Genomic DNA, 26,080 nt, shown 5'->3' on the forward strand with positions numbered 1-26,080 from the left:
GTGTGTGTGTGTGTGAGTGTGTGTGTGTGTGTGTGTGTGTGAGAGAGAGAGAGAGAGAGAGAGAGAGAGAGAGAGAGAGAGAGATTAAGTGACCCTTAGACTTCTTCCAGCTCCATGAATGCAGTAAAAGTTTGGGTTAATTGCCAATAGACTTGTGATGGCGAAAGCCGTCTGCCCCCAGACAGAGGGCTACGGGACCGAAAGCGGAGCACAGCGAAGCCTTTTCGCCTTTTGTGGCTGCTGTTTGCTTGCTTGCTTTTTTCTTTCTCCTTCTTTCCCTTTGGATCCGATTTTTTTGTGCAGCATGATCAATGTGGCGATATGTTTAGAAGAACTGCACATGGCTGACACATATATTGGATTACTTGGTGTCTAGGGGAAGAGGGAGAAAATTTTGGAACACGGGGTTTTGCAAAGGTAAATGGTAAAAATGATCTTTGCATTTACTTTGAAAAATGAAAAGCTCTTGGTATTTTTTCGAAGAGAAAGTTTGGTTAGCACCACCCCTGAGGCTGACTTAACAGGTGCATTTTCCTCCCAGACCCTAGAGAAAACCCTCTGGACCGTCCCTACCCAACACTCCTTGCAAACTCCGGCTGCGCGCAGATATTCACCAGAGATTCACCAAGAAGACATGCTCGATGTCCTGCAGGATCTCCAGCTCCCGGAACACGTTCCGGACCTCATCCCTCTCCACGCACTGCTGCTTGTTCATGTACTTCATGGCGTACATCTTCTCCGTGTCCCGCTTCTGGACGATGCACACCTAGGGGCACAGAGAGAATGGAGGAAAGAATCCCAGACAAGGCGCTCACAGGAAGAGGGCTCTCTGGGAGCACAGACTCCGGGAGCACAGACTCCGGCTTCCCCCCCACCCCGCCTTGGATAGATGGAGGAGGAAACTACGGCCCCAGGAATGGAGGTGACTGAGCAGGGGCTGCCCCTAGACTAGCCCCACTGAGCCTCAGCTTTACCTAAGCCCAGCCCTGCCGACAGTGAGAAGGGCCATCCCCTTCCTGTTCTCATGTAGATCACTATGAGCTTGTCAAAGGGCCTTAGTTACAAGAAAGACCTTCCCATGAAAAACTTCACCTTAAAAAGCATCTCGGAGCCGATCTTACATCTCTGCAAGAAAAAACGATTCTAATTTACAAAAACTCAGCACACGTGTGAGCTTTCAGGGACACGCCGGGCTGTGCGGTGCCCGAAACACTTTAAAAGGGATGGTCTGTCTGGAGCTGGACGGGCTTCGGAAGTCCCACCCACTCATTGTACAAATATGAAAAGTGAGTCCCGGGAAGGTGATGTACAGTCACACAAGTAATGAGCATCGTCGGGGTGGGATTTGAACCCAGACCCCGGCTCCAGAGCCTGCGTCGTCTCTCCTGTAGCTCCACATGCGAGGAGCAGTGGGACCCAGGATCCCAGTCAGTGTCTGTCGGCCCACACTGTGTCACCCTCCTGGCTTGTCTTCCCTTTCCTGAGCCTGATGGGACAGGATGGGCAGGATGGGCACATGGACACAGCCTGCCTAAGGGCCTCATCCTGGGCTGGCTAGAACAGCATCCTTAGAACTTCCACATCACCACAGCCGTTGCCTCGTGGGCAAGGGATGGCAGAGGGCATCCCTCCCCGGCAGTGGCCGGCTCCCGGGCCTGTCAGTGCCCAAGGGGGCCTATTCTGTGCTTCTCGGGAGGGATCGGCGAAGGGTCTCTGGAGCAAGAAACCCCTCAGCCAAAATGAGGCCTTGGCACAGGCCCATTTCGATAGCTATTTTCCCGAGTCTGGGTTTCCCAGGCTCCTTGATTTCCTGAGTGCGGAAGTTCCGAAACAGGGAGCCAGAACGAAGGAAATGCTCAAACGCAGAAGCCTCGGGCAATCAAAATAAATGTGTTTTATGAACTGTAATTGCATCCATTAAAAACCAAATCATCTGTTTGTTCACATTTGTTGAGGAACTCGGGGCTCCGAAAGGGGGCTGGGAATCACGCTCTTAGCTTCCCAGGCTTCATGATTGACAATTCGGGAGCCCTCCATGTTTTGGCAGCTGGAGAATGGGAGCCTTGAAACTCAGAGGGGATTCGACTGGTAAGAGCTGAGTGCAGGGCTTACCTCTGCGGGGAGGAGATGGAGCTCAGCCTCGGGGACCCTGGCTCCAGGGAGCCCCATCTACAAAGACCTGCCCGAAGCGGGGACTGCCTCGGAGAGGGGAAGGTACAAGATTCACAAAGGTAAAAGGCAAAGGGAGGAATGGCACAATCACCGGGCAGGAAAGAGTCCAGAGACCTGAATCAATCAAGCAATAATTAATTGAACCACAAGGGCGGCCTGTGTTCCCAGGGACCTGCATCATTGGGGGGAAAAGAGAAGACGACAGTTCTCATAGGATTCTTCTTGCAGCCGGGAAGGAGCCCTGCGGTCTTGGCTCCAACACTTGCTGGCTGCATCACAATGAGAAGTCTCTCCAAAGTAGGAAGGAAAGAAGAAAAGCAAGGTTTGTTTTTAAGGGCCTACTACGTGCTAAGTCCTGTCACAAACACCTCAAACGCAAATATCATTTCTTCACAACAAGCCTGGGAATCAGGCGCTATTATTATCTCCATTTTCCAGATGTAGAAGAAGGGAAAGAAGAGCCAGGGGAGCAGGGCTGTGCTAGCCCCGTGCCTCGTCTGCTCATTGTGTCCGGCAGAGCTGGTCCTCTCTAGAGCTCCATCAGCTGCTTCTGATGGAGGTGGTCACTCCATTATTTTTCATGGCAGTCACTCCACACTTCTGTGCCCGGATCCTATTTGCTCATTAACTTCATGTCGGCCTCCATGCCCTCCCAAGCTGTTTTCTCTTCTCAGAAGACTTCCCATCTCTCCCTCTTCTCTAGCAACAGGAGGAGGCGCTAGCCAGTCAGTCATTCATACTTTGTACTGATCAGAGGGTCCCAGAGGCTTGATCAGGGAATGGTGAGGATTTCTGTCCACCAGCAGGGGGGGTTTCTAGCATTCTGCTGCTCTCAAAAATACCTTAGCTCCTTCTAGGCAAGACACAGCAAGCAAGAAGTTCTCAAAGAAAAATTTGTAGCCCTGCATGTTAAGAGAGTTGCTGGCATCCTGAAGTCAACGATCAACAGGAAGGCTGCATTTAACATGGTTGACATTTGTTACAACTTGTGCACTCCTCATGCACACCTCCAGAGCTTGCTCTCCTCATGCACACCTCTGGAGCTTGCACTCATTATGCACACCTTCAGAGCTTGCACTCCTCATGCACACCTCCGGAGTCTGCACTTCTCATGCACAGCTCCAAAACTTGTACTCCTCATGCACACCTCCGGAACTTATACTCCTCACGCACAGCTCCAGAACTTGCACTCCTCATGCATACCTCTGGAACTTGCACTACTAATGTACACCTCTGGAAACATAAATGTAAATAAAAATGAACTTTGGAACTATTTGAATAAAACCTGTTTCTGTTGTTCAAGAGCGAAGGACAAACAATAACAACAAAATTGTAAAATAATAATGAAACACAGGACCTGTTGACCTAAGGCAGCTACACAAAGATGAAAATTACCTCATAAAAAAGAAGGAAAAGCACTGATGGTGGACAGTGCAAATGATAAGCAGGTTAAAGATGGATAGAAATGCCATCCAAACAGATATTACTCCAGGAGCAAAAACTGGAGACTTTATTTCCCGAGCATGACTGAAAGTGCTTTGCCCCTGATGGATCCCATGAAATAGCTAAGATCCAAGGAATCAAAGGGTCCTCTATGGGCAACATCCAAATTAACTAAGGGGAAAGTATGGTGAGAAAGGCGTGTCCACAAACGGCTAAATTGTGTGGATTTGTTTGTAGAAGCAGGAGGGGAGAATAGGAATTTAGTTGATGAAAAATAGCAGATTCTTCGTGCCAAACCCTAGCGAGCAGGTGATCCTTGTTAGGTACTTATTGTTGTTCAATAGTTTAGTCGAATTTAACTCTTTGTGACCCCACTTGGGGTTTTCTTGGCAAAGATCCTGGGGCTGTTTCCTTCTCCTTTTTCCTTAACATTCATTTCACAGAGGAGGAACTGAAGCAATTCTGCACCATAGCCTGAAATACAGGCCAGGCCAGACTAATTCGCTGATTATGAAAGGAAATGAAAGAAACTGTATATCAAGTTGGGAAATTTTAGCACCTATGAAATACCTAGCAAGGGCAGCTAGGTGGTGCCACAGTGCACGGAGCACCAGGCCAGGAGTCAGGCTGACTCATTTTCCTGAGTGGGAATCGACCTTCAGACACTTCTGGCTGCGAGATTTGGGGCAAATCACTTCACCCTGTTCGCTTCAGTTTCCTCATCTATAAAATGAGCTGCAAAAGGAAATGCAAACACTCCACTATCTTTGCCAAGAGAAAAAACAAACAACAAACCCAAATGGGGCAGAGCAGAACACAACCGAACAGCAACAAATACCTAGCAAGAGATGACATGGTAGCTATGGCGATGCACAAGGAGTCTATTTTTCATAAACTAAGATGACAAATCTCTATTCTACAAATGCAAGCTTCAAAATAATTTTGAAAATCCAAAAATAAATTATAATGAACTAGATCATTAACACTCACAAAATCACTGCCCACGATTGTCTTCACCATAACGTTGAGCCATGAAAATGCAGAAACAATATTTGTAATGGTTATCACCACACTAATCACTCATAATCTCTAAGCTACAAAGATAAAAAAAAATTCAAAATATAGAAACTGAGCTAAAGAAAATGTGAGAATAGGATCCCCATCCTCCCCATTATCTTGTCTCCCACTGGCATTGTGCCAGAGGTGTGCCAGCAAGTCTACAAGAAGCTCACATTGCAGTGCTATTAGTCAATTAGAAAATGTAGTGATTCACCTGTGAAATAGTAGGCAGGATATTCCATAAAAGAAGAACAGCTGTAGAGAGCTGTGGCCCAGGATGGTTCTACCTGAACTACACTTAAAAAAAAAAAAAATATATATATATATATATATATATATATATATATATATATATATATATTTTTTTTTTTTGGCAAGGGCTGATAGGTGGCCCTGTAGATAAACTCCAGCCCTGAAGTCAGGAGGACCTGAGTTCAAATCCAGCCTCAGATACTTAACTAGCTGTGTGACCTTGGGCAAGTCACTTAACCCCAATTGCCTCAGTAAATATATATATATATATATATGTGTGTGTGTGTGTGTGTGTGTATGTGTATATATACATATATATAGCAAAAAGGGGACATAACTGGCATTTATAACAACAATATAGACAATGCAAGATCTCTGCTAATAAGTTCACCTGTAGGTGAATAAGTCCCCATAATAGTGAGGATTTATATATTGTGAATTAGGGTTTGCTATGTGCATCCCAAATATTATTTCATTTTATCCTCACAACATCGCTGGAAGGTGAGTATTATTATTACCCTCATTTTATGGAGTAAAGGACTAAGGCCGAGAGAAGTTAAGTGATTTGCCCAGGATCACACAGCTAGTGTCTGTGACCGGATTTGAACTTGTATTCCTTATTCCAGGAAGTACTCACCTATTCTAACCACTGTGCTACCTGGCTGTCTCAAAGAAAGACCTACTAAAAAAGAAAAAAAAAACCATAAATCAAATAAGACAAACTTAAAAGTGCCCAGAGTCAAGTGTGGGAATATATGTGATGTGCTTAAATAGATAGATAGATGGATGATAGGTAGATAAATATATAAATATAGATGATAGAGGGATGGATAGATAGATAGATGATAGATAGATAGATAGATATAGATAGATGGATGGATGGATGGATAGATAGATAGATGATAGATAGATAGATAGAGTGAATTCACACAGAGCACTCTAAGAATTGAAGAATCTGAAAAATGACTTCCACATGGGGGAAAGGGACAGAGTTCCTGAAAAAGTGGTATTGGAGGCAGGGCCAAGATGGCAGAGAAAAGGCAGGAAGTTGCCTGAAATTTCTTTAATTTCCCTTGAAATAACTTTAAATCAAACCTCAAAATGAATTTGTGACAGAGGAAATGGTGAGATGTTTTTCCAGCCCAAGATATATAGGCTATCTCGAAATAGAAATTTGTTGCTTTATATTTTGAATCCCCTCTTATGTTCTACTATGTACATTACAATTTTTTTCTCTTTCCATTTTCTATTTAAGTTTTAAATTAAATAATTATTTTAAAAAGCAGAATTGAACAAATGGAAAAGGAGAAAAAAATTAACTGAAGAAAACAATTGAATTAGACAAGTGGAAGCTAATAACTTTATGAGACATCAGCTGAGGTAAAAAAAAAAATGCAGGGATATCACTCATTATCTCAAAGCAAAAGGGAAAAAGAGATCTAATTAAACATCTAATTAGATAAGGAAGGAAACTATATCTTGCTAAATGGCACCATAGGCAATGAAGTAATATCAATACTAAATCTATATGCATCAAATAGTATAGCATCCAAATCTCTTTTTTTAATACCTTTTTATTTTCAAAATTCATGCAAAGATAGTTTTCAACATTCACCCTTGCTAACTAAACCTTGTGTTTCAAATTTGTCTCCCTTCTTTCCCACATCCCCTCCCCTAGACAGCAATTAATCCAATATATATTAAATATGTGCAGTTCTTCTAGACATAGTTCCATATTTTTCATGCTGCACAAGAAAAATCAGATCAAAAGAGAAAAAATGAGAAAAAGGGCAAACAAACAATAACAAAAATGGTGAAAATACTATATTGTGATTCACATTCAGTCCCTATAGTCCTCTTTCTGGATACAGATGACTCTCTTCATCATAAGTCTAATGATATAATAAGTCATACAATAAGACTTATTGTAATTGGCCTGGATCATCTCATTATTGAAAAGAGCCAACTCATCAGATCCATGAACACAGATCATCACATAATCTTGTTATTGCTGTACACAATGTTCTCTTAGCATCAGTTCATGTAGGTCTCTCGAGGCCTTTCAGAAATCATCCTGCTAATCATTTCTTATAGAACAAAAATATTTCATTATATTCATATACCACAATTTATTCAACCATTCCCCAACTGACGGGCATCCACTCAGTTTCCAGTTCCTTGCCAATAAAAAATGGGCTGCTATAAACATTTTTGCACATGTGGGTCTTTTCCCCTTTTTTATGACCTCTTTAGGATACAAGCCCAATAGAAATACTATTGGATCAAAGAGTATAGCATTCAAATTTCTAAAGAAGTTAAGTGACTTTTACAGGAGGAAATAAACAATAAAACTGTTTCCTTTTAAGAACTGATAAATGTAACCTAAAAATCAACAAGAAAGAAGCTAAGGAAGTGCATGAAATTTTAGTAAAATTAGATATGATAGACCTCTAGAGAAAATTAAATGAGGACAGAAAAAAAGGAATATACCCTTTTCTCAGCAGTACATAGCACCTTATGTTAGGGCATAAAAACTCACACTCAATAGAGAAAGGCAGAAATAATAAATTCATACTTTTCAGAACATGATCACAAAAATTACATTCCATAAAAGGCAGCAAGCAGAAAGATAATTTAAAAAATAATTGGAAATTTAAATAATCTAATTCTAAAGAATGAGTAAGTCAATAAATTATAGAATCAATTGTTAATTTCATGAAAGAGAATGACAATCATGAGAAAAAATACTAAAGTTTATGAAATATAGTCAAAGAAATATTTAGGGGAAATTTTCTATCTCTAAATGCTTATATCAATAAAATAGAAAAAGAGTATATAAATGTATTGAACATGTAACTAAAAAAATTAGAAAAAGAATAAATTAGAAATCCCCAATTAAACACCAAATTAAAAAGCCTAAAAATCAAAGGAGAAATCACTAAAACTGAAAGTGAGAAATCCATTGAATTAAGAAATAAAACTAAGCTATTTCTATTAAAAACAATAAAATACATAAACCATTATTAATTTGATTTTTTAAACGAAGAAAACAAATTACTCATATCAAAAATAAAAAATGAATTCACAACCCATAAAGAGTATATTCAAACAATAATTAGAAGATATTTTGTCCAATTGTATGCCAATAAATCTGGCAATCTAAGTGAAATGAATGAATATTTACTATAAATCTCTCTCTATCTGTCTACACTAGGGTCACACAACTAGTAAGTAGATTAAAACTCTGATTAGGATTCGGGTTCTCCTGACTCCAGGGCTCATATTCTATCCAGTGTGCCATTTAGTTGTCCCATCATAGTAGGTTTCAAGTCCTACCTCTGAGTCAAACTTAGGTTATGTGATCTTTTTCATTCATTTAACTGTTCCATGTCTTGAGAGACAAACAACGATCTCTGTGAGGAGAGTTCCTCTACTATGGACCAGTTCCAATTGTGAAACTTCTTCCCTTCCTCTCTTCCTTCCTCCCTTTCTCTCTTCTTTCCCCTTATCATACCCTTAACTGCAGATGCTCTTAAAAAAAACTTTCTTTTTCTTTCGGATGGATGAAACTTCCTCAGATATCTTGGGGTTTTCTGACAAGATTTCTTTCTTAAGGATCTTGCCTTAAAACCAAACCACCCTGACTCTCATTGATTGGCCCCCAATTGGTCATTGCTTGAGACTTGATTCAATCAGAATGAATCCAAATAAACAATCATTTCTGTTTGGGCCAGGAACCCTGAGGGTTTTCCTCTTCCAGATTTATTTATTTAGACTTTTTTTTTTTTGGCTACTTGAAAGAGGCCATTCTTTGCCTCAATGGCTACCAACCCTAAGCATTGAATGGGTATGGCCTCAGTCAAACTGAGACCTGTTGAAGACCTTAGCTTAAAAAGGTCCAGATCTTCCACTGCATCCGGGGCCATGTCCAGTCATCTTGATCTAGATCCTGCCACTAGACCCACAGGGCTCTGAAGGAGAAAGTGAGATAGATGATCTTGCATATATTGCCCAGAATAACAGAAGAGGAAAAGAATACTTAATCCATTTTAGAAAAAGATTGAACAAGCCATCAATGAGCTCCCTAAGAAAAAATCTCTAGGACCAGATGAATTGCTAAGGAATGTAGGGCTGGGTCAATATTAGGAAAACTAATTCACCAAATCAAAAACAAAACCAACACAAATCTTAGGGTTCTCTCAATAGATGCAGAAAAATCTTTTGACAAAACACAACACCCATTCCTATTAAAAAACACTAGAGAGCATAGAAATAAATGGAGCTTCCCTTAAAATGATAAGCAGTATCTGTTTAAAACCATCCACAAACATTACATATAATAGGGATACACTGGAAGCTTTCTCAACAGGATCAGACGTGAAGCAAAGATGACCATTGTCACCACCATTATTCAATATTACCAATAAAAAAGAAGAAAAAGAAATTGAAGGGAATAGACTAAGCAATAAGGAAATAAAACTCTCTCTCTTTGCTGATGATACTGATGAGGTCTTGCATAGTGGGTATGTTGGATACAGAGAAATTGAAGAATTCATAAATTTGATCCCTGGGGCAAACAGAGAGAAAGCACTAATAGAGATCAATCAACTCCATGGTCTCACTCTCCAGGGAAATTGTCCAGTCACAATCCAAGTTATGTCATCCCCCTGAGGCTCACCCTCTGTAGCAGTCTTGGAATTAATGAAAAATGCAAAGGAAGGTGGATTACCCATAAAAGATTTCAAACTATATTATAAAGTGCTGATCATCAAAATTATTTGATACAGGCTAAGAAATAGAATGGTAGATCAGTGTAATAATTCAGGTACACACAGTAATAAATGATCATAATAATCTAGTCTTTGATAAACTCCAAAATCCCAGTTTCTAAGATAAAACTCCCTATTTGACAAAAAAAAAAAATCTCAGAAAATTGGAAAACAGTACAGCAGAAACTAGTTATAAACCAACATCTTATACCATATACTAAGATAAAACCAAAGTGGATACATGACTTAAACATAAAGGGTTATACCATAAACATTAGGAGAGTAAGGAATACTTTACTTGTGAGGTCTATGGAGAAGGGAAGAATTTATGACCAAACAAGAGTGAGATAATATTATGAAATGGGATAATTTTGATTATATTAAACTAAAAACATTTTGCACAAATAAAATCAATGCAAGCAAGAGTATAAGGAAATCTGAGAACCGATTTTTACAAGTGTCTCTGATAAAGGCCTCATTTCTCAAATATATTCAGACCTGACAAATTAATAAGAATATTGATAAATGGTCAAAGGATACAAGCAAGCAGTTTTCAAATAAAGAAATTAAAACTATCTATAGTCATAAAAAAAATGCTCTCCATCACTTTTGATTGGAGAAATGCAAATTAAAACAATTCTGAGCAACCAACCCATACCTATCAGATTAGCTAATACAACAGAAAAGAAAAGTAATAAAGTAAGAGAGGATGTGGGAAAACTGGGACACTAATGCACTATCAGTAAAGTTGCAAACTGATCCAACCATTCTTGCAAGTAATTTGGAATTAGGTCCAAAGGACAATAAAACTGCAAACTCTTTGATCTAACAATATCACTGCTAGGTCTGTATGCTAAAGAGATCATAAAAAAGGGGATAAGAACTTACATGTACAAAAATATTTATAGCAGCCCTTTTTATGGTGGCAAAGAATTGAAAATTGAGAGGATGCCCATCGAATGGTAAATAGCTAAATAAGTTGTGGTGTGTGAATGTAACCGAATAATATTGTGCTATAAGAACTGATGAGTATGCAGATTTCAGAAAAAATTGGAAAAACTTACATGAATTGGTGAAAAGTGAAGTAAGCAAAACTAGGCGAATATTATACACAGTAACAGCAGCATTGTAGGATGATCAAGTATGATTGACTCAACTCTTTACATCCAATGAAGGAACTGATGGAGTCAGAATGCAGATAGAAGCATACTATTTTCACTTGACTTTTTTTGTGGGGGTTTTTCCCCTTTTGTTCTATTTCTTCTTTCATGATGTGACTAATGTAGAAATATGTTTTACATGATTGCATGAATATACATAAAATCTAAATCAAATTGCTTACCATCTTAGGGAGGGGGAAGTTAGGGAGAGAGGAAAAAAAATTTGGTATTCAAAGTTTTATTTTAAAAATCCTAAAAAAGAGAAAGTAGAAGAGGGAAAAGGACCAATATGTGCAAAAAAATGTTCGCAGCAGCCCTTTTTGTAGCAGCAAGAAACTGGAAATCGATGGATGCCCCCATCAGTTGGGGAATGACTGAATAAGCTATGGTAGATGACTATAATGGAATACCACTGTTCTATAAGAAATGAGAAACAAGCTGATTTCATAAAAGCCTAGAAATATGAACATGAACTGATGCCAAAAAGAAGTGAGCAGAACCAAGAGAACATTGTACATGGCAACAATAAGATTATGTGATGATCAGCTGTGATGGACTTGGCTCTTTTCAACAATGAGGTGATTCAAGCCAATTCCAATAAATTTGGGATAGAGTCATCCACATTGGGAGAGAAAGCTATGGAGACTTAAGGTGGATCAAAGCATAGTATTTTCATCTTTTATTGTTGTTCGTTTGCTTGTTTTTTTCTTTTCTGAGTTTTTTTTTTCCCTTTTGATCTGATTTTTCTTGTGCAACATGACAAATATGGAAATATGTTTAGAAAAACTGCACATGGTTAACCTACATTGGATTGCTTGCTGTCTAGGAGAGGGAGGTGAAGGGGGAGAGGATAAAAATTTGCAGCACAAGGTTTTGCAACGGTGAATATTTTTAGTATATTTAGTATATTCGGGAAGATAAAATTGATTTCGATTAAAAAATTTAAAGAAATTTAAAAAAGAAAGTAGCATTGGAGATAGACCTTGAAAAATATGGGTAGGAATTCAAAAAGCAAGGCTAGCTGAAGCAGAAATATCCAGCTAGGGGATGTCACATCCAGGGAAAGGTGAGCGGTCTGGTTTGGTAAAAGTTCAGAGGGAAATCTGGGCAAAGAGGTGGGACCAGAGGATTCTCATGCTTTTCCCTGACTGAGATAATTGATTCATCAGTGGTAACAAAGCCAGAGCATTTCTAGCAGGCAGGATTCATTAATCCACTAGGCTAAATTCTCTAATAGCTTAAGTAACCAAAACAACTCTGAGGTATAAATAAAGCATCCCAATAATAGAAACCCCTACTTCTTATCATATTGTTAGCTCTTGGAGCAGCCACCCCAAATGTTCGTAGGGACTATTTGTGTCTGATCTGTGGGAGAGCATCCCAAGCTCACATTAATCCAATCAGCCACAGTCACATTGTAACTCGACTCTAACACAGTGATGTCATTTTGGTTCTCTTCCAGAACAAAGGACAACCACCAACCAACCACACACCATGGGGGTTAAATTCACTGTTGATTATATCTGGGATTTGGCCAAATGCCCAAAATTCTTAGCATCACCTGTAGTAATAGCTGAGCTCCAGAGTAAAGGGGAAAAACAAACAAAACATGATGAGTCAGTTCAAAGAACATGCACACACACACACACACAGAACTGTGGAGGAAGCCAAACTAGTAAAGATGGCATTAGATGGGAAAAATCAATGTTGGTGGGGTGGAAAGATAGGGACACTGATGCATTGTTGGTGGAAACACGAATTGGTACAACCTTTCTGGTATGCATTGGATTTATACAAATACAATGACGACTTTCTGCTTTTTTTTTTTTTACAAGTTCTATTGTTGGGAATTTAACAGGACATAAAAAAACAGAATTAGTGGTTATGTTAAAAAAATATGCTACTAAGAAATTCAGGAGCTTATGAAGTCAGTTGGTTTATTTATGGTTCTTGTAAGAAATGAGTGACCCACCCAGGGCGGTCCCTGGGTGGATCTGCACTTACATAAGAAGGGACTTCTTGGTCCTCCCATTGTATATTCCTCCTTTAGATGTTCCCCCTTCCTCATCATATAAGCCATGCTCAAAAATGGTGGAAAACTTCCCTTTTGGGGAGAGGTTAATATTAATTAACTCATTAAATATGCACACTTAAAACTTGCAATTCCTTTTCATGCACTTATTGTTTTGAAGTGATTTTTATCAGTTTATCAGTTCAATGGATCAATATCTTGTTTTATACAACTACCTTGGTCATCTGGCATCTTTGTCTCTATGTGGAAATACAACTCTATATGTTGCTTACACTTCCATATACATCAAACTATTTATTGTAGAACTTTTTTGTTATGTAGAAGAACAAGAAATACAGTAGATGCTCATCAACAGGAGAATGGCTAAGCAAACTGTGTTCCAGAAATAGAATGAAGTTGAATAAAGAAACAATGAACAAATACTACGAAATCAAAAACTCCTACAAAATGGAATAAACAGAGGTGGCTGTTGTCTCAGTCATGTTTGACTCTGCGCCTCCATTTGAGATTTTCTTGGCAAAGCCACTGGAGTGGTTGCCATTTCCTTTTCCAGTTCGTTTTACAGATGCGGAAACTGAAGTGAACAGGATGAACTTGTCGGAGTTCAGAAGGGACTCCAAAAGGTTGGAGTCACAGACCAGTGTCACAAGGTGTCTCAAAAGAATCTGCAGTTTGAATCTATCTCCAAGTCAGGGGGTAAAGTTTGTTTTAATTGTAATACCAGTTGAAGCCGGCTGGCTAAGTTCCAAAAGAGTTTAGCAAAGAACCAAGAGAAAGGAGATAGATTTCTAGGACAGAGGTAGGGCGGAGCTTCATGTTACTTATTTACTCATTTTATGGCTTACAGGTAGGTTTGAGGTGTGGTTTATTCACTATTGTCTCAGAAACTTGATTATCACAGACCAACAGTCAGTAATGTTTGTAAGGCTATTGTAAGGTCAGAAGACTTTAGAATCATTGACAGGTTGTTAGATGAAAGTACTCTAAGATCAGATCAGAGAGAGAGGAAAAAAAATTTGGTATTCAAAGTTTTATTTTAAAAATCCTAAAAAAGAGAAAGTAGAAGAGGGAAGATTTCTAGGACAGAGGTAGGGCGGAGCTTCATGTTACTTATTTACTCATTTTATGGCTTACAGGTAGGTTTGAGGTGTGGTTTATTCACTATTGTCTCAGAAACTTGATTATCACTGACCAACAGTCAGTAATGTTTGTAAGGCTATTGTAAGGTCAGAAGACTTTAGAATCATTGACAGGTTGTTAGATGAAAGTACTCTAAGATCAGATCAGAGAGAGAGGAAAAAAAATTTGGTATTCAAAGTTTTATTTTAAAAATCCTAAAAAAGAGAAAGTAGAAGAGGGGAGATTTCTAGGACAGAGGTAGGGCGGAGCTTCATGTTACTTATTTACTCATTTTATGGCTTACAGGTAGGTTGGCTTACAGGTAGGCTACTTGACTCCACCTTAAAACTCAAATCACTTGGGTTTTCAATGAATAGCCCCGACCCAAGTCTCTTAAGATTCACTGTTTAGATTTTGATAGCTTAGCGTGAGTGTAAATAATCATTGCTTTCTGTCCTGCCCTGAAACTTTGAGACTGCTCTCTTTGGGATGGTAGATTGAGCCATCTTCTCTCTCAATCTTACCAACCATTGGACATTGAACTGGGACCTGGGGAAGACCTTAAGTTATAAAGATCGAGATGACCCTGTGCATCCTGGGCCATTGCCAGTTGTCTTGACCTTTTCTTGCCACTGGGCTTCAGTGACTGGAGAAGAGAAGGAAGCTGATAATTGTGGCTCTGTCCCTCTCAACTACAATTCACATGCGAGTCAAGATGTCCCCCTTTGACCCTCATGATGTCATTGGTACTCTTGGAGAGAGAAGGCAGATAACAAGAATAATAACTAGGACAGAGTCATTGGACTTCCATTATACTGGGGTATTTTGCTAAACATTTTATTCTTTGTTACAGAAATGGTTCTGGGAGGAGGAAGAGCGGGGATACAATGAGCAATTATGAGTGAGCTGAAAAGAAGGGATCTCAGCAAGTTTTGTTTTAAGTGAAAAAAGGGAAAAGAAGCAGCATTCTCTGGAGATGCCATTGCTTCTCTGCCGTCTGAAATGCAAACACTTCTTGGCTGCTAAACGGAAGTTTCCCAAATCAAAACTTTGTCAATGAAAGCCGGGATGAGGGCACAGATGGCCCAGAGCGTGTCTTTATGTGGCTGACACCCAACATTTGGGAATCAGATCCTGATGTGCCGCTGCCTCCTGGAGACTTTGGACAGCTCCAGTACCAAAGGAGATCACTCCAGGGCATTTAGGGTTTTCCTGGCTTTTAAAAATGTGCATTTGCATAAAGCCCTGTTGAAAAATCCCTCTCACTGCTGCCTCAGCATCTTCCTACATGTTGTTCCTTGGGTAGTTAGTTGCTTAGCCTGCTTTCCCTTAATCCTAGTTGTGTGTTAAAGAAGCCTTCTGGACTTGGGAGAGGAAAAGAAAAGAGAAATTATAGATTTCTCCTGAATCCTGCCTTTAAAAAGTGTCCTGGCGCCTGGAGCTCTGAATAGGGGCCATGGCCTCCCCTTGATCTGTTCCCACCTCCCTTTGCTTCACTTTAGACTCACTATTCTATGATCTCTGAAAATGACTTGACCCAGTAAAACAAATTCCCAAAAAGGGGAAGGAAGGGAGTGAGAAGGTGAAGAGGAGACCTTGGCTTTTGCCGGGGTCACAGCCCCATGTCTTTTGAAACTGGAGCATTCTGGACGTTCTCCTGCCACAAGTCTCTCTCCAATGCCATCCATTCTCCACTTTGCAATCAAAATGATTTTCCTTAAGCACAGATCTGAACCTGTCACCTCCTCCTACTCAGCACACCCCAGCGGCTCTTTATCATCTCTAGAATCAAATAGAAAGGCATTCAAAGCCTTTCCCAAATTGTATCCTACCTTTCCAGGCTTCTTATGCCTTATTCCCTCCCTGTACTTTGATGCTATTGGTCCTCAAGCAGGGCACTCAATTGTTATGCCTCAGTTCTCTTTAACTGTTCTGACTTGGTTTCCCCTGAACTAGTTTCCTTTGTCTCGGTTTCCTTAGCTGTTCTGTTAAATCCCCTTAGTCGTAAAAACCTACTCTGATCCATTAAGACTGGGAACCGTTTACTCTAAGGTTATAAATTGCTAGCAAGATAAACAAGAGAGCAGAACTCCTGACCCTCCCCTGTCCTCAAGAATTTACACTATCCCTCTAAAATATTCCAAGATACCTCCCTGACATCTTTATCTCTGGGTATTCAGACATCCTGTCTCTGGGCTTTTAGGAGTTATGGTCTCCCCCCAACCTGACAGGAACTTTCGGACCTTTATATCTTCTTTGTCTCTAGGGTTATTTAAAGGAAGAGGCCGCTCTTATTCGGGGCTGCTTCATTCTTTGAGATGACAGCCCTGGGACCAACATGGATTCCTTGGTCCCCAGTATATCTTTATCTCTATCTGACTGGATAATTTGAGATGAGAGTCCTGTCCAGTCAATTATACTCTCCAATTAATAAACTATTGAAAACTCTCTAATCTCTCTCCTGCCTCAGTTTCTCCGGCATTACACAATCTCTAGACTCTGGGCATTTGCACAGACTATCCCCCATGCCCGGAATGCTGTCCCTCTTTCTCTCCATCATTTGGCTTCCCTGGCTTCCTTCAGGCCCCAGCTACAATTCTACCTTCTACAGGATCACTCAATTCTACTGCCTTCCCTCTGCGATTGCTCCCTATCCGTCCTGTCTCTTTGCACTTCACTGTTTGCCTGTTGTCTCCCCTTTGGACATTAGCTCCTTGGATGCAGATTTTTTTCTGTATCCTCCCTGTTTAGTCCAGTATCCGGCACATGGTGTGTGTTTAATGAATGTTTCTCGAATATCAGACCTTTCAGGATGATTTAATGGTTAGCTTCCTAGTGGAAAGAAATGTCAGTAAATTATACGGGGGGCGGGGAGAAGTTGAGCAAAGTTTTTATAATAAATGGTCTGCTTTGGGCATAAACTTATTAAGAAACAGTGTAAATGATAAGGATAAGGATTTGAAATGTGTGATGGAACAGAATCCTGGAGAGAAGAGAGAGAAGTTGAATCCTTAGCCAGAGAGAACTGTGATGAACTGGAGAACATCTAGGAAGGCAACCGGCATTTGTTGGAATCCAGTCATCTACAACTTAACAATGATGGATCTGAGATGCGACTTTGGAGTTTCAAAAATCCATTTCACAAGGAGCCACGGAGGAGGCGTGGCTAGCTAGCAATTAAGCTGAAAAAAGAGTGGGCAGTTTTAGTGGCCCCAAAATTTCAGAATCAATTTCACACAATGGTGTGATGATACGGACAGTCGTATAAAAATTAGATCTTGAGCTGCAGCATTAGGGAGGCCCCAGAAGATGGAATGGGACATGATCTTGAGGTACCATCTTGCCCACCCTCCTCATTTTTCAGATGAGAAAATGAGGTAAGATTATTGAGTTCTGGATGTTTAACAAAAGAAAGAAATTTACAGGAATGAGACAGCTGTCTTTGGGTATTTGAAAGGATGGCCAATTGAATCAGCAGCCTGATTCTACTTTGGTCCTAGAAAGGAGAGGTAAGAGTGAGGGCTAAGTCAGGTTAATGAGACTTCAGGACAGGAAAAAATTCCGAAAGATTAGAGCTGTCTAAAAATGGAGTGAGCCACCTTTGGAAAGAGTGGGCACTTCCTCCCTGGAGGGCTTCAAGCAAAAATGGAGTGACCATTTATCAGATGTGTTTCTGAGGGAGTACAGATTGGGCTGGATGGCCTTGTGATTATTTCCAGTTCAGATGCTGTAATTCTCTTATATATCTCTTTAAGCTCGCTCCGAGTTAGCTGTTAGGAAAACAGAATCTAGTCAAATAATTGCCACAAAAGAGCTAAGGATTGATAATCAATTTCATTGAAGTCACTAATTTAAGGAATTATTCCCATCACTGGGATTTCAACTATCTAAAACAGAGAAGGGGGAGATAATTCGGGACAAAATGATATTTCTGGGTAATTTCCAATGTATCCTGGCTGTGGCTTCTTTGTACATAATGATCTGCATGTTGTCTCTCCCATCACAAGGTGAGCTCCTTAAGGGCAGGACCTGCCTTTGGCCCTTTTTTATATTTCCAACATTTAGCACAGAACCTGGCACAGAGGGGGTGCTCATTTGGCTGACTGATGGGCGGACCTGGGTAACTGTCAGTGAACGGAAGGATGGCATCTGAACAGAGAGACAGATCAGGTAGATTGTCTGAGAATTGCAAGCTGGAAGGGACCTTTGAGATCACCTAATCTCCCCCTTTCCTTTTTAAAAAAGGGAAACATAAGCTGTTAAGTGATTTGCTAAAGGGTGAGGAGTGAGGTTTGCAGGGGAGGGGAAGGAAACGCTCCTTCTTAACTTGTTTTCCTAATTGGAGCATCCCATCTCTCCAGCCAGCTTCTGCCGCTGAGTTTCATGATAGGTGTTTAATTTTTTTCGATAAAATCATCATTTGCATTGAAAAACAGTTATCTCAGGCAGCAAGCCAGCTATTTGATGGGTGGACCGGATTGCTCCTCCTAACCCTTCCTGAAGAAGGCCTCTAATTAGTGCTTGTCTCCCTCTCAATATATTTAGAATTACAATCAGATAATTGCACATCAAGTGATGAACTGAGCAAACCCTGCTCAGAACACTGAGTCCTTCCCTGGCTTGTTTGTCTTTTAGCAGAAATGTTTCCGTCCCTTGTCAGGCTCACTTTCTCTGGGGCTGTGGGTTTAAAGATGAGCCAGTCCTGAGCCTTGTGTCTATGAGTGGAGACCATAGAGCTTCTAATGGATGTCTGGGGGGGGGGGGGGGGGGGGGGGGGTTCTCTTTGTACAGAGAAAGAAATTAAGACACAGAGAAGGGGAACCACTTGTATGGGGTCACATACTGACTCTGGTGAAGTCACGGTTTAAATCCAGATGCAACTGGATTTGCTCACTAATCCTCACCACATCCCTGGCCTCCACTGGACTCGACAGGACATCACGATACAAAGAAGGCCCCAAGGCTACCGGAGCAAGCTGGGCTAAACTGGGGAAAGAGAAGGAAAAACAAGATGGAACCTTTTCCTTTGCTCTCCTGGGAGCCAGAAGCCTGGAAACTGCAGCAGCTGAATGGTAATGAGGCTATTACTACTGAAATTAGCTCATTATCATTCATTTTTGCAGCTGCTGATGCCTTCTGAGCCACATGCAGAATTTCAATGACTAAATCTTCAATGAGGTGATGTGGGAGATACAGAGAGGCGCCCGGGACCTGAAGTGGGCCCACTTTCCTCCCGAGATGACTCTTGGGGACCAAAGACTTTAGGGAGCTCCACGTGCAGGGAGGAAAAGGACCTTCATCCACTGAAAATAGCTGGTTCTTCTCTGCCTTGTGGAAAAGTCACCAAACCCCCAAAGTCCTTAATCAGACATTTCCAAAGTGGGCCCAATGTTCTCCTGCCTGCATCGGTTTGTGGAAGTTTTTCCAGGTTTTTCTGAAATCATCCTGCTTGTCATTTCTCTTTTGTTTTTCTTTTTTTCTGAAGCAATTGGGGTTGTGACGTGCCCAGAGTGACACAGCTGGGAAGCGTTAAGTGTGTGATGCCAGATGCTTGTCCTTGGTTGCAGTACAATAGTATTCCTCCTCAGTCATACACAGCTTGTTCCATCACTCCCCAGGTGAGGTAGCCCCTCGATTTCCATTCTTAGCCACTACAGAAAGAGCTGCTATGAATATTTTTGTACCAATAGGTTCTTTTAAAGAGTCGATTTATGACACGCTCTGTCTCCATTCGCCACGACTGGGAAGAGCTCTTTGGCTCAGGCGGGTACAGTCGCTGCAGGGTCTCTGAGCAAACGAACAACAAAGGCATGAACACCAGAATTCTAAACCCAACCCACTTCTATACGCCTGTGGGAAGCCCTTGAGGCCATCTATGCTTATGCTCAGACTATTCCTTATTCCAACTCCAATCCAAAAGGACGGGAGAGAAGAGCCATGGTTCCCATCCTGGCTGCACAACTGACTGTGTGCCTTTGGCTAAGACCGTGGCTTTCTCTGGGCCCTCTTCCCCCTCTGTCAAGACAGAGGGAAGGGAACTGAGGTTGATATCAGGAGAAATCTGGGTCTGAACTCCAGTTCTGACACTTGATAGCTGTGCATCCCTGGGAAAGGAACCATCTCTCTGTCACTTGGTTACTCATCTGTGAAATGAGGGGAAGGATGAGCCGGTCTCTCTGGCCCCTTTTAGCTCTAAAGTGACAATCCTGTGATTTTAAATTCATGGTTGGGTGATTCCGGCCAGATTAGTAATCCTCTCCTCCCAAAATGCAATATGCAGATGCCCAGAGGACCTCGTCCTCAGACTTTCCCGAAACTATGAGATCAGTCAGCCAAAGGGCCCTGAAATCCTGGAAAGGCGAGGCCCATGGCAGCTCCTCTTCTTCCGAACCGTTCTCCAACTGGGACTTCCTGAACCTGTTCCCCCCTGTTCTTCTGGCTCTGGTCTGACTCATTCTGGTGGGTGGGCTGTCCCGGGGTCCTAGAGTCACCAAAATGGGCAATCAGGATTGATTGTGGGAACCTGAAGGAGATGGCAGAGAAATAGGGGCCTGGGAGAGATGCACAGCAGGGTAGGGGAAGAGAAAGAGAGAGAGAGAGAGTGAGACAGAAAGACAGAGACAGAGAGAGATGGAGAGAAAGACACAGAGAGACACAGAAACAGAGAGAGACAGAGAGACAGGGAGAGCTCCCTTCTGTTCCAAAGGATACAAAGTGAGAGCAGAGCCTTTGATGCAGAAAACTCCCTAGTAGGTTTTTTTAAAATTGTGGGTATTTAATACATGACAAGGGGGAATAGGTGGCCAGGAAATAGGATGAGAAGAAGATGAATCAGAGACTAATTGTGAAGAGTTCTCAGAAAACCTCACAGTTGCATAAAAATGGGGCTGACCCAGAAGGGGGTAGGATAAGGTTGGAATATTTTCTGCAAGGACAGACAGAAAAATCAGCACAGTGATTGAAAGGGACAGATAATAGCAGACTGGGGAGAAGGAATAAACAAACACCGAAAGAAAAGAGCAATCTCAGTAGTGCACAACAAAAAAGATGAAGCCAAATCCCCTGGGGAAAGCAAAGGTATCTCATCAAACTCATCAAAGAACTTCATGGAAGGAGCAAAGATATGAGGATGGATATCAGAACTCTTTAGGAAGAAATCTGCAAGTCTAAGTAGGGCTCAGACAGACATTCTCCTTGACAGCACGTTTTCTGCAGGAAAAAGAGAGAGAGAATGACAGAAATGGAAGGGGAAAATGTGGAGGGAAACAATGACACCCAATGAAAAGGAGATTAGGAGAAAGGAAGAGCACATAAGTGTGCCATAAAACCAGACTGATGAGCAGAGAGGATGCAAAGAGATCATCTAAGGACTCTGGGGTTTTCTGTGAGCTAATTGGAGCTATTGGCCCATTGTTAAAGAGGAGCGAAACCGGTTGCATCTTGAAAGCTATAGACTTAAGTGTGGGTCTCCACAGGAATACCCCCCACACACACCCAGGAACTCAGGAGAGTGGCCACCCTCTGGGCATTCAATGTGCCAAAGCAAAGGCAAGTTGGGAGGAGGTAAAGAGCATAAAATACCCCATGTAACCCGTGCATTAGCCATATACATACACACACACTTACAAGCGCCACACATGTATCTCACCATCACACACACACACGCCCCACTATTACCAAGAGCTGGTCCCTGGTAAATATGGGGTAAGAGAATGGATAGATAGACAGACAGACATATATACATACACATACACACAGATAATGTACATATATATATGTCTACATATACATGTACCATTTTCAAAAGAAGGAAAGATTGTAAACTAGAGATGGCCACACAAAAACATGCTCCCACTAACCCTGAGATAAGTGAAATACGGAGTAAAATATCTCAAAAAGCTTACCCTCCAACATGCCAATTGGCAAAGAGGGCCCAAAATGGGAGTTTGTATTTAACAAGCAGCAGGCATATTGTTGCTTTGGTGCATTGTCTCTGGTAGAGCTGGACAGAGGTCGCAGGTTCTGACTTGTGGCCAGCTAGTGGATCCGAAGTGAAAAATAATACCTGCCCATTATAAACATCGGTAAAGCCAAGAAGAAACAGCATACATTTGGATTTGGGGAGAGATTTCCCCTCCTCAACAGAATGTTAGCACTATGAGGGCGGGAAGTAATTGGGGTTTTTTTTAGCTTTATAACCTAGAGGTTACCACTGCCTAGCATATAGATTCTTAAGCAATACTTTTTTATTTTAAATAACATAAAGGAAACAATTATCAGAAGAAAGTCAAACTCTGAGTAACTTTAAAAGCCAGTGAGAAGAAAAAAGAACCAATTGTTTCTAAGAATAATGAAAAACATCTCTGAACTTTAAGGTACAGAGGCAGGGACATACTAGAAGAGCATTTTACATACAACACATCTTGGGGATCCCTGTATCACATTTTGTTCAAGACAACAAGACTTTATTAAGTATTTACTATATTCTAAGCAAATGGAAGGTAATTTCATAGGGAAAGCACTAACAATTGATATGGAGATAGGATATGGCGTCTTTCATGTGTGAGTGAGTGTGTGTGTGTGTGTGTAAGTATGTGAGTGAGTGTGTGTAAGTGTATGTGTGTGAGTGTGTGTGTATGAGTGCATGTGAGTGTAAGTGTGTGTGAGTGTGTGTGTGTGAGTATGAGTGTGTGTAAATGTGTGTGTGAGTGGGTGTGGGTGTGTGAGTGTGTGTGTGTGAGTATGAGTGTGTGTGAGTATGTGTGTGAGTGTGTGTGTGCATGAATCTGTACATATAGGGAAGGAGGGAGATGGAATGAGGGGCTGGGACTCAGTCTTCCTACCTCAGTTTGGAAATTCAGAAGTCACTCACAGGTCCCATATCAGTAATTAATGTGCCTTTGTTCTGACCTGGTCATTTGTCTCATCTCAATCAGTCTTGTCGGCTTTACCACTATGTTAGAGTCCAGTTACAGTGTGTCTGACTGCGATCATCGCACTAGGAGTTCAGAATGCTCCACCACAGGTCAGACACAAATAGTCCCTATGAACATTTCAGGTGCTTCTCTAACTTGGTGCATCTTGGGTTTCTTCTAAGCTAATTCAGTTCTGCTTTGCTCACGGAGCACAGCACCTTCTCTGATGAGGGCATGAAAAAAAGAGGATAGAGTGATTTTTTTTTCTATTTGGATGGTCGTAAGAGAAGGGGAAAAAGAAAAAAAATCCAGAATATAAAGAAGGGAATGAAATTTAATTATCAAAGATAAATGAAATATATTAAATGAAGGATATACAAACATGGAGGAAGAGATTGGGGGAAAGGGCATCAAATGAATCTCACTTTCATAAAAACTGGAAAAAAAAAGATTGAATACATATGTAACTTTAGACATAGAGTTTATTAAATTCAAAAGGATATAGGTGGGGACAAGAAGAGGTGATTTTAAAAGGGAAACATGAGTTATAAGAAAAACAAACTCCAATATCCTCTCCAAGTATGAGGATTAAGAAGAAAGAAACAAAAGCAAATGCCTGTAATTCAGGATGGGGTAAGAGGAAAAGAAAAGGATTAGGGGAGCTAGAATACGATAGGTAAGCAAGATCTTCTTTTTATGTTTCTTTTTATAAGGAGGGAAGAGGAAACTAAGCAGATCATAGAATGGATTAAAGCAGAATGAGATATGTTGTTTACAAGAAACCTTTGAAATAGAAAAGATTCACGGAGTCTACTGTGCTTGAGGTAAAAACAACAGCAAAAAAAAAAAAAAAAAAAAAAAAAAAGCAAGAGTGGATTATCATGATTTTAGACAAAGCAAGAGTAAAATTAAACATGATTTTAAAAAGTAAACCAGGAACAGCATGATATTTACTCAGCTTAATAAATCAATACTTAATATGCATGCACTAAGTAGCATAACATCTAAATACGTAAGGGGAAAATTAAAGGAATCTCAGGGAAATAATAGTGGGGAGCATTAATGTATCCCTTTTAGGAAGGAAAGAAATAAGCATTCATTAAGCACCTACTACAAGCCACTTGGCATTCTTAACACTTTACAAATACGATTTTTTTTTTGCTCCAAATAAGTAAGGGCTTTTATTATTCCCTCTTGATGTTTGAGGGTCCTGAGGTAGCGAACAGTTACAGTGATTTGTCCAGGGTCAAACAGCTGTAAGCCTCTGAGGCCAGATTTGGACTCATCTTTTTGTCTCTAGGGCTAATGAGTCCCGATCAGCCAGTTCCATGATAATGCCTAAAACCTGACCGAGTGGAGTATCTTAGCAACAAAGGGCCGTTCTCTCCCAACTCAGCAGGCTCCATGACTTGCTCCTTCTTTGGCCACTAAACTTCAGCGAGGGCATCCTGCCCGACGGCCCCCTGGGGAGTTTGTATTGAAACCATCAGCACTGTTCTAGCCGGGGACTGTTTATATCTGAGCTCTCCCTCACGGCCCAAATGCTTCCCTGAGTCCAGGGAGCTTCAAACAGAGCCGGGAATGCTGTCCGGGCCCTCCTTTCCTAGGACCAAGTTCCAAGAGCCAGTGACCTTCCTGCTCAATTTGGAATCAGACTACTCCCCAGCACCTGCGGAGGGCTCGGGGAAGCTTGTGGATTCTAATCAGAAGCTGCTCCATCCACCAAGGACGGAGGCCTCCTTTGGCACTTCACGGGAAGCCCCGGGGTTCTGGGGGAGTCAGGAAAGGGGAACAAGAAAACAAATGGAGAAAGCAGTCGGTTTCCTTTTGCATTCTAACCACCCTCCCCTGCTGATATTGCCTGTTCTCTGGAGGGATGATCCGCAGGGGCTCCCATAGCCCAAGGCTTTTCTCTTGGGGGACAGAAGGCTTCTTCCTCTCACTCCAGACTCAGAGAGCTGCCGGAGACCCTGAGGAATCACCGGGGCCAGCTCCCTGCCTTCACCTGGGGACGCAGAGGGAAGACACACAAACTGGCTATGGCAAAGCTTAGAAAGGTGAGTGCAGGTCCAGTGTCCTTCACCTAGAAGGGAAGGGAGAAGATGTGAACTGACGGCCTCCCAGTCTGGCTCCCTCCTTTCCTCTGCCGGCCGGGAGCTAAGAGAAACCTCACCCTTCTAGGTGCAAGGTGGAGGCAAGGACCAGAGAGATTTTGATGTCATCCTTAGTGTCAGAGAACTACAGGCAAGGTTCCAAAGCTTTCCCAGATTTCTGCTTCAGCTTGTCAGTTTTTCTCAGTAACAGCCTTCTTATTTACCCAGGATCAGTTTTTTTGGGGGGGGGGGTGTTTTTTAATATAACATCAGGCTGAAAGGAATTGGACAGCGCCTAAACCAGCTGCTCCCTGGGCTCGGGCTCTCTCAAAGCCTTGTCAGTGGGGAGCCTCAGCCACTCCTCCCGGCTCTGGAGAGAGAAAGGACCTTAGGTGAGCTCCTCAGAAAGGCACAGGCTTCTGCTTGTTGCCCAGTTGCTCTGGGGTTGCGTTGTTGCCCACAGAAGGGGAGGGACTTATCTCAGCTTGCAAACGGCCCGGCACTCAGTCTGGAGAACACCCACGGCAAAATAGCAGAGCTAGAGGCCTCTCATCCAACCAATTTAAAATTGCTTCTTTGAAAGCTCCACCCCAGCCCCCATGGCTCCTGATGCTGCTCTCTGGAACTTAAAGAGCAAATCAATTCTCCCCCTTCCACATCTCAGGTTTTCCAATGCTCCCAGACAGTAATTATATCTGTTTCCTAAAGATTTCCCCAGGCCAAACTCAAGGGTCTTCAGCACCTACTTGTCCCTCCATCAGTTCTCTCTAGAGCTTCTCAGTAGCCTTTTGAAATTGTGGTACCCACACCTTTATACAGTACTTGAAATGTGGCCTGATAGGGGCTAAGCACAGAGGAATCCTCACTTTATCCTTCTTAGATCCGAGCCTCTCTTAATTCACTGTAACATTGAGGTAGCTTTTTTTTTTTGACTGCCATATCACGTGGTTGACTTGTACTGAACGTGTGGTCCATTAAACCCCCTAGATCTTTTCCAGACAAATTGTTGTCTGATCATGTCTGCTCCGATCTCAAACCTGTGAAGCTGATTTTCTGAAAATTCTAA

The 26,080-nt window shown here is 41.6% G+C and overlaps 1 protein-coding gene across 1 annotated transcript in view; it reads right to left on the reverse strand.

Annotated features, from left to right (window-relative positions):
- The window catches only part of STK32C (serine/threonine kinase 32C), an 86,682-nt gene that overhangs the window by 19,833 nt on the left and 40,769 nt on the right, over window positions 1-26,080 (reverse strand). Inside the window, exon 2 of the mRNA XM_031957066.1 lies at window positions 615-766. Within this exon, the coding sequence (XP_031812926.1) occupies window positions 615-733 (119 nt within the window). The 5' untranslated portion in view covers window positions 734-766. The remainder of the gene's footprint in view (window positions 1-614; window positions 767-26,080) is intronic.

Source organism: Sarcophilus harrisii, chromosome 2, assembly GCF_902635505.1.
Source record: "Sarcophilus harrisii chromosome 2, mSarHar1.11, whole genome shotgun sequence".
Taxonomy (NCBI): domain Eukaryota; kingdom Metazoa; phylum Chordata; class Mammalia; order Dasyuromorphia; family Dasyuridae; genus Sarcophilus; species Sarcophilus harrisii.